This window comes from Diadema setosum, chromosome 5 (genome assembly GCF_964275005.1).
Source record: "Diadema setosum chromosome 5, eeDiaSeto1, whole genome shotgun sequence".
NCBI classification, from domain to species: Eukaryota; Metazoa; Echinodermata; class Echinoidea; order Diadematoida; family Diadematidae; genus Diadema; species Diadema setosum.
This window is the reverse complement of record NC_092689.1, coordinates 18,931,299-18,940,379: the sequence shown is the minus strand read 5'-3', so window position 1 is coordinate 18,940,379 and position 9,081 is coordinate 18,931,299. Positions and strand designations below refer to the sequence as shown.

Genomic DNA, 9,081 nt, shown 5'->3' with positions numbered 1-9,081 from the left:
TCATTATGGGTCCACCACAGCGCATAAATGAAAAATCCTCTGGAAACCATAACTTATAAGCCTAATCAACAACAACAACAACGACAACAATAAAAACAATAACAACAACAACAACAGAACAATACTATTGATAATCATGTAGACTTATACTCTGCATCATTCATTATTATTATTGCTCTTTTCTCGAAGTTAGCAAATATTATTTTATTAATATGCTGTCTTTATCATAGAATCGAAGCTTTTGGAGGAAGAAACGAATAGATCACGTGACAAGAGAGACAGTGTGATGACGATGTCATTGAAGACGGCTGACAAGGATGACCTCGAGGACAGTGCAGACGGTATATTTCACATTAATTTTGTTTCGCATTGTGTTAACACACCGTGTTTTGGGACACCGTGTTCTTTCCAGTAGGGATTGTGCCTGTATAGTTTTCCATTTTCTTATGAAAGGATGAAGAAAATTAATTATAAAGGTATACATTGCATTAAAGGGGTGGACAGTATTGGTGGAGATGAGAATTGGGCTTTTAACTTTTTGCGAGATACTAAGAAAACACTTATGAGATAGTACAAAGCATAACATTTTAAGAGGAATTCAAAGTTTACTTGATGAAAATCGGGTTTGGAATGACTGAAACATCCAAAAACAAAGTAAAACAAAGCAATTGCAATAAAGTGTCATGGGTCCCACACTATTAGAATCGCTCTGTTTTGGATATCTCAGCCATTTCAAAACCAATTTTCATCAAATAAACATTGAATTCCTCATGGAATTACATGCTCTTTCACATTTCATAAGGGGTTTCTCATTATCCCACCAAAAAATGTTAGAAACCTGAAAGTAGGTCTCAACCAAAACTATACTATCCCTTTAAACCAAAAACATATTATTTTCCGCGGTTCCTTATTCATGACATAATATATACATTCCTGCCACTTCTACCCTCCATATTCCCCTTCTTCGCATTTTTATGCCTCCGCCACGAAGTGGTGCCGGAGGCATTATGTTTTCGGGTTGTCCGTCCGTCCGTACGTCCGTCCGTACGTCCGTATGTCCGTCCGCTTTCGTTTACGCGATAACTTGAGTAATATTTACTGGAATTTTACCAAACTTGGTCGAAGTATGAAGTATGATGGGGCAATTATTTGATTAGATTTTGGGTGAAATCGGCTAAAGGTCAAAGGTCGAAGGTCAAGGTCAAATCATGAAATTGTATCCGTTTACGCGATAACTCAAGACTGGATGAAGCAAATTTCACCAAACTTTGTTGGAGGATGATGTATAATGGGACAATTACTTGATTAGTTTTTCAGTGAAATCGGACAGAGGTCAAAGGTCAAATATCAAGGTCAAATCCTAAAATTTATCTGTTGACGTGATAACTCAAAACTGGATGAAGCAGCTTTCACCAAACTTGGTCCAAGGATGATGCATGATAGGGCAATTAGTTGAGTAGATTTTAGTGACATTGGCAAGAGATTAAAGGTCAAACGGTCAAGATCAAATGCTACAAATGTTGCAATTTCCCACATATCTATGCAATGCCCAAAGGTATTTTCTTGAAACTTGGTGTGGACATGTACTACTGCGTAGAGATTCTCCAGAGTTTCATGTCATAAGGTCAAAGGTCAAAAGGTCAAAGGTTAGGTGAAAATGTTGCAATATCACTTTTCTCGCAAATGGTTCAATGTATCTTTGTGGAACTTGCGTACATACGCATGTACTGACTGGCAGGGATTATCTAGGGAATTTAGGGGTCATGGGTCAATAGTCAGGAGTCAAAGGTCAAGGTCATCTCAAAATTTTACTATTTCCCTCGTATACTAGTATATGCAATGCTTGCATTATTAGTTTCAAAACTTAATACAGGCATTACCTAATGGAGATTCTCTGGGAAATTTCCAGCCAGAAGGTCAAAGGTTAAGGGTCAAAGGCCAGGTTTCAATGCCCCCCCCCAAAAAAAAAAAAAAAAAAATCAGTTTTGTACCGTCATTACACTCTTTCTTCATACCTTGGAAATTACTCAATGCATAAACCTATAAAAAGGTCTGTCAGAATTCAAGTAAAAATTCTCAATTCCCCATAATGTACCTGCACTCTTAAAAAATTAAAGCAAACCCAGTTCAAGACATTTCTGACAAACCTGTCATTTCAGTATTTTGCCAGTTATGTGAAACTGTCATGGATCACACATTGTGAAGACATTGTACTATACGCCTATTGGGAGAATCATGCATTATGGCGGAGGCATCAGTCGCCATAGCGACATTTCTAGTTTAAAAGAATATTGAAATGATTATTACCTTTAATACGGGCGTACGTGCGGGAGAATCGGAAAGACAATATATATCATCCTCTTTTTCTGTCTAACGATCTCTTGTGTGACCAATAATGCATGTTTGTGTTCTCGCTGTAATTTCAAACGCGTCCTCTAACTGACGTGGTAATCCCATATCGGGATCTAACATCATTCTGACTGCCTCAAACGTTTCTCTTTCTAACCCTTCCAGATATTGTCATCATTCTGCCGGAAGCGCGGGAACTCACCTATCACAATGTTCCCGCCACATCCGGGATCGAGGTGGCGTGCCAAGAAGCAGAGATCGGGAGAAACCAGTTGGAGGCACAGGCGGACTTCCTGGAGAATAGCCTGAACTGTTTGGAGGTGACCCTTGATCGGATGTCGCTGAACGAGGCGGTCATGCCAGATGGAAGTGTGGTACGAACATTTCCAAAAATTCGTTTTTTTCTCTTCATAACATCAGCTGTTATGAAGGATCTTTTGACTTGTGTGTGTGTGTGTGTGTGTGTGTATGTGTTTGCAGTGACTGTGTGTGTGTATGTGTGTGTGTGTGTGTGTGTGTGTTTTATGAAGAGGCTAACTTCGCGATTTTCTCAAATCATATTCATCTTCTTTCTTGGGGGGGGGGGGAGGTGGATGAGAGTGGAGGGGTTAGGGTTAATAGGGCGAGGAAAATTTATCAAAATGTATTCATTTAGAATACATTGTATTTCGTTACCAAATCAAAGTATGGATATGGCAGGACACACTGAAGTGCCATTTACGTTGATTTACAGGGAACTAGTCACAACGAAATAAAATCGTCTATTACCGTCTGTGTATAAACGTCGGTCTTTTTTTACACCATTACCTAAGTTAGTATCTTCTGACAGACAGTGGCAGATACAGTTCTAGTATGCTTTAGGTGTAATTTGGTATCGTATTTTCGTTTGCAGGTGTTTCTCAAAGACCAGCTTCGAAAGTCCAGGACCGGCCATCTCCTTCGAGCGTGGGAAAAGGCGAAAGGAATTTTTAAAGAGTATACGTCAATCGGTAAAACATCACGCATAAGAAAAGCCGTAATAGAAAGTCATGAAATCTCAGCAAGATGGTTTAAAAATCAAACTGAAGCGAGACAAGCCTTGTAGTCTATGGTATTATGTGCATTTTTTTTTAAAGTCTACCATAACACCCGTCTTAATGATCCTCAATCATAAGATGCTGATTGCACCATTTCTTTTTTGTGTTTTTGGATTTTTTTTTATTTTTTTATTAATAGAGTGGAAAATTAATGGCCCGGTTTCTTTTCGTTAATCATGCAAATTATGACAACTGCTTATTTTGCGAATTGAAATGACAGTGTTGTATTTAGTCCGTCAAATCCTGAGGGACTTTACTGCAAGATGTATCATTATCATTGTCATCATTATATTGGCACCTCTGAATTTCACCGCATAATCGAGAAAGATAATAGGAACCCGTATTCATTCAAATTGCATCCAAGACAAGTAATTATTATTATGTGTGATGAACAATTATGAGTGGCTCAACTAGAAGTACGTGATAAATTTACTCTGTGTTTCCAAAATAGATCTAAAGTGACACTCATAATGGACAGATACAGCTCTAAACCACCAATGAAGGTATATTTAAATTCGATGGATAGAATTCATCTCGCTTAAAGGGATGGTATACGTTGAGGTGAGGCATCACTTTTTACCTGACACTGAAAAAAACCACTTTATGAAACGTTGCAGAGCACTATTATTCTATGAGGAATTCAAAGTTCATCTGAAAAAAAAAAATCGGTTTTAAAATGGCCGAGATATCAAAAAAAACAACAAAAACATGATGGTAAAACAAATTAGCGATCCTATATAAGGTGGATCCAACCTTTTTATAAGGATCGCTTTGTTTTAGATATTTCTGCCATTTCAACAAAGATTTTCATCAAATAAACTTTTAATTCCCCAAATCATAGGCTCTTTCATATTTCATAAGAGGTTTTCATTATCTAAAAAAAAAAAAAATCATCAAAAAGTTGACCATCCCTTTAAACTAATCTCTGTGCAGTCTAAACAGTCTATATAAATTTGTCTGACCAAAGAGTTCCGTTGGACTTGCTCTGCCTTCTCCCACAGAGACTCCTGATGGGTCTGGTGAAAAGTCTATGATGGACAAACCACTGGCTCAAATCCAGAAGGAAATCTACCAAGACCAAATACGGAACTTCAGTGGAGCCAACGAAGATATGAGGACTGCCGTGACACACGCCACGCTGCAGGTACGATATACTCTTGTAGTTTAGTCCAGGCTTTACCACCTGGGTTTCACATAAGCTGATTATAATGTAGTTCAAGATCCAAAATAGCATCAGAAGTTATTTGATAACGATGGTGCGAAGAATGTAATAGGGCAGTGTAAACATATTGTCATGCATAATTTGGACCAAAAATAACAGAGGTTTTCCATTTCTGCATTGGGAAAATTATGCAATATATCCATTATACAGCTCCTAGGTATATATAGCTGCTTAAATTCTTTTTGTAGAAAGAATAACAAAAAAGAAAATGTGTGACGATTTGTTCATAGACCTCAGCGATATATTAATTTCAAAACAATAACATTTGATTTACGATAATGCCGTAGTTGACGCAGAAGCGTAGCCTAAAATGTATAAAAGACTTTAAAACGTGATATCATATCAATACTTGGCCAAAAAGCCGGCCTATACTCTTCAGGTATACAGAAGTTCGGCTGAGCAAATGGCCATCTTACATGTTCTGCTACCATGCATCCCTTGGGTATCAAGGCTACGATAGCGACATTCATAATTTGAAGATATCAATACATACCTGAACAATGGGAAAAGGACTGGTAGACAATTACAGGAATTGGGCGTTTCCGCAAGCATGATAGATATTTTTCCATATCGGAATACAACTTTCCACAAACAAAAATTAATTCATCCACAAGTATCGCCTTCATGCATATGAATTACGATTCATTTTCAAGAAAGCGTGGTCTATAATGTTTTAGGAACAGGCTCTGAGAGGTCAGACGAGGCAGTTGGAGCAGACGTTTGCTGGACTGCAGCATAATACCTCAAATCTGACTCAGGAACTTGTCGAACTGCAGACCCGTCAGCAGCAGCTGCAGCAAGCCCTCACCGACGAGCGACGGGCGAAGGAAGCGGCAGAGCGCGACAGCGAACGGCTGTTTCGAAAGAGTGAGACCATATATAACTGCTCTTATTGAAAGACATATAATACTCCACAGTTTTATTAATTGTTCTGGTGTCCCCTATTCAAAGAGTTCACTGTCTTATAAATACTTGCAGTCACCAACGCATTTCTCATTGCTTGCATTGTTAAGATAATGACTCAATCAGATTAAACTTAGTGAAGTCGTGAATTATAATTATGGCGCAAAAACAAAAAGAGATCTGTTAAGTTTACCAGTGTTTACTTCAGGTTTAGTAAACAAAAAAAAAGATGCTGGTATGTTATTGTTTGTTATTGTATGTTATTGTTTGCCCTTGGCTGAAAAGTCACTGACGATGTTTTTTTGCCGTCTTATACTTAAAAAGTGGGGCCTGCCGTTTAGGATGTGAAGGGTGTGACAGTATTTCTATGGATTTCATTAACGTGCGGAAGGCAATAACTGCTATCTCACTGCTATTATAAATAGAGTAAAAATGGAGCATTTTTCACATTATTTGTTACGTTGAGATGAATAACATTATAGCGATACCCAGCTGCCGAGAAAATGCAGTTGAAATTTGAATACTGAGAGGGTGTAACAAAGATCTAATCTCTGATATAGTTGAGAACTCTCAGCGAATAGGTCAATCCAGAAATTATGCTATTTCTGAGCACATTAACATCATATCCAAATAATTTCTTTATGAGCAAGTTTAACTACTGATCCCTGATTCTTAATTGACATAAAGGTAGCAGCGACATCTTGCAGCAGGACGAGAGCAGCACGTATGAAGAGCAAACGGAGGGAGGGCGGCAACCCCGATGGATGAGGCATAACTCCGGCTCCACTTCATCTCTTGAAGTGCCGTACACCTCCCAACGTTCAGCACCCAGAGGTTCCAGTCATACATCTCGATGGTGGGATCCCCCAGGCCGGCGCAGGGACTTTCCACAACCTCCCCCTCCTCGGAGACGAGGTAACCGCTACCCATTCAGTAGACGCACCCCCTACGCTCAGCGCCCATGGCGAGGTGGTTACCATGGTAATTGGCGTTGGCATGGACATTTTCGTGGCCCACCCCGTCCTCTGTGGGGTCGTTCCTGTCCACCGCCCCACTCTCATCCATTCCCGAAGCATCCTCCGCCTCCTATTCAATTCTCACAGCCTTTCAAGAAGGAGACGGAAGTGATGCTGAGGCAGTACTTTCACGAGATGGGTCGAGTTGAAGATCTTCTGAGGGAGCGCGGCTTTGCCAAGGGGCCAGCTGCTGTCCACCCTGGGCGTGGTCACTTCGATCCCAGGCCGCCACGGTTCCAGGCGTACCCAGAAAGGCGCCACGGCTGGCAAGCACCCTATTCCACAGGTCGAATGGGATCAAGGTCCGTGCCTGCCATGGGGCTGCAACCCTATCGTGACCGATCACGCCGCACTACAGGGTCTTGGTTTGAGTCGAGCAAATCACAAACAACACAGGCAGGAAATGGGCAGATGTCAGTGCTGGTGCCAGCAACTTCATCAACAGAAGCGCCACAAGCCGCAGCATCCGCCTAATTTTCTTCATGACATCGAGGCTGTGACTATTAATTTTGGTTTAATGACAGTTTTTCCTTCTTTTTTTTTTCCTTGATGTGTCAAACGAATATATTTATGTCAGCTTTATTTTGTTTTGTGCGTGAAGTGTGTGTCGTGCTACTCATATTCATTACCTTGGAAAATGCACTCCTGCCTAAAAAAACAACAAAAAACCAAAAAACCAACAACAACTTGACGGTCCGATTGTCTGATCTATTCCTTGCAGGAAAGGATTTAGCTAAAATATGTAGGATGATGATAACAATAAACTCTTTAAAGAAGAATTGGAAGAGAAAGAAGAGCACGAGGAGGAGAAGGAGTAGAAGATGGAGAAGAACAAGAAGAGGGAGAATGAAAAACAAGATCCGAAAAAAAAAAGTATTTGCACCTTTATGAGAAAGTCAGGAGGTCAGTAACATAACCTGGCCCAATATTGACTGTTTATAGGGTATACGTCACGATTTCGCTCCGGCATTATCGTTTGTTCCGCAATTTAAATACTTGTATGAAATTGCTTCGCCATGCAGTCATTCACAGCAAAGTCGTGTATTAGACCTATTTGAAGAAAATACGTTAACACTACAGTAAAATTTGTAATGTACGATATGTGTATAACACGATGTCCCTGCAAACTGTCAGGTACACTGTAATCTCAATAGCTATAAATGCATGCATGGACAAGGACTTCGATTTTATTTGACAGTGATTATAGAAACCAAGGCAATATGTTGACAGTTTTTATTGTAATTATTTCACACTGTAATTTGTGTAATTTAGTGACTTTTCTGATATTTTATGCTGGTGTACATAGACAATATAGTCACATGGGTTAGAGTTGATGACGAAAATGTGCATTAATAATATGATAATTCGAAATATTTTGTCTATCTATGACCTTATGAACTTCTGTCTTCACTGTTTTCGCTGAGAAATACCACACAAAAAAAAGAATTTTCTTCTTGTAAATTTTCGTCCGCGATTTGACAGTCTTTTACACGTATTGTAGGAGTGTAACATTCGTGCTTTGTCTCAGAGTCAAATCAAATTGCAAATCATTTATTTTAAACTATATGCATTGACGAAGGGCGATCAATATAACAGTTCAGCCATAATAAAGACAGCAACATGGCTGAACTGTTGTTTTGATCGCCCTTCTTGAATTTATGGATATTGGAGAGAACGTTGTATAATTAAAGAGAAGTACTTAATAAGTTTAGATTACAGTTGATTATACGCAGTAATCGTTCAAACTTAAATGTCGATGATCGGATCATCGTGTTTGTTCCTATCAAGCATTTTTTTTTTATATAAATGGAAGTAGACCCATATTATCAGTTTAACATTACTTCATTTCATTATTTGCATAATCGATTCTGATTCGATGTCATTCTATAAAATGTTTGTACAGCATCTATTTTCATTTCAAGTTATTGTTGAAAACATTGGTATCAAAAGCATTAAACGTGTTCTCTGTCGATCATCCTCTCTCGTGCGACAAACTGATCTTTCTTTCTTTGCGTTATAGCTTACCTCACTCTGATATTTTATAGACTGAAGGATTATCTCAAAGTCGATGTGAATCTCATCAATTTGAGTTAGTTCATTCTGGACGAGTATAAAGCGTCATATACACTGCTCAACTTCAAGTAAAACAGTCATTACTTTTAGTTCCTCGGACTTTTTTTTTTTTACTTTACCGCTTTTATTCTTTACAAGCTACATTGATTTCAGTAGGTTCTGCTGATGAAATGTCATATTTCAAGACTATAGTCTATATCCGATTTAAATTATATATTTTTAATCGGAAAGTTCGGGAAAATTACTTTTTTAAGTCTCGTTTAGGAAACAATGATAAGTCACAATCAACCACATGCAGTTATCTTAAGTGGGAGGGGTGATGAGTTCATAAGCTCACACCAAGTCTCCCAGTGACCTGTAGGCCTACTTATTGTCTTTATTTGCGTGAAATCACAAAGAACGATTTGCTTACATTTCACTTGCAATCATGTTTTTATTGATA

At 38.8% G+C, this 9,081-nt stretch overlaps 1 protein-coding gene across 1 annotated transcript in view; it reads left to right on the top strand.

Annotated features, from left to right (window-relative positions):
* Positions 1 to 8,543, top strand: part of LOC140229172 (uncharacterized) — a 10,835-nt gene extending 2,292 nt beyond the window's left edge. Inside the window, exons 4-9 of the mRNA XM_072309438.1 lie at positions 231 to 341; positions 2,515 to 2,723; positions 3,242 to 3,338; positions 4,427 to 4,569; positions 5,325 to 5,514; positions 6,238 to 8,543. Coding sequence (XP_072165539.1) covers positions 231 to 341; positions 2,515 to 2,723; positions 3,242 to 3,338; positions 4,427 to 4,569; positions 5,325 to 5,514; positions 6,238 to 7,040 — 1,553 coding nt within the window. The 3' untranslated portion in view covers positions 7,041 to 8,543. The remainder of the gene's footprint in view (positions 1 to 230; positions 342 to 2,514; positions 2,724 to 3,241; positions 3,339 to 4,426; positions 4,570 to 5,324; positions 5,515 to 6,237) is intronic.
* Positions 8,544 to 9,081: the final 538 nt, after the last annotated feature.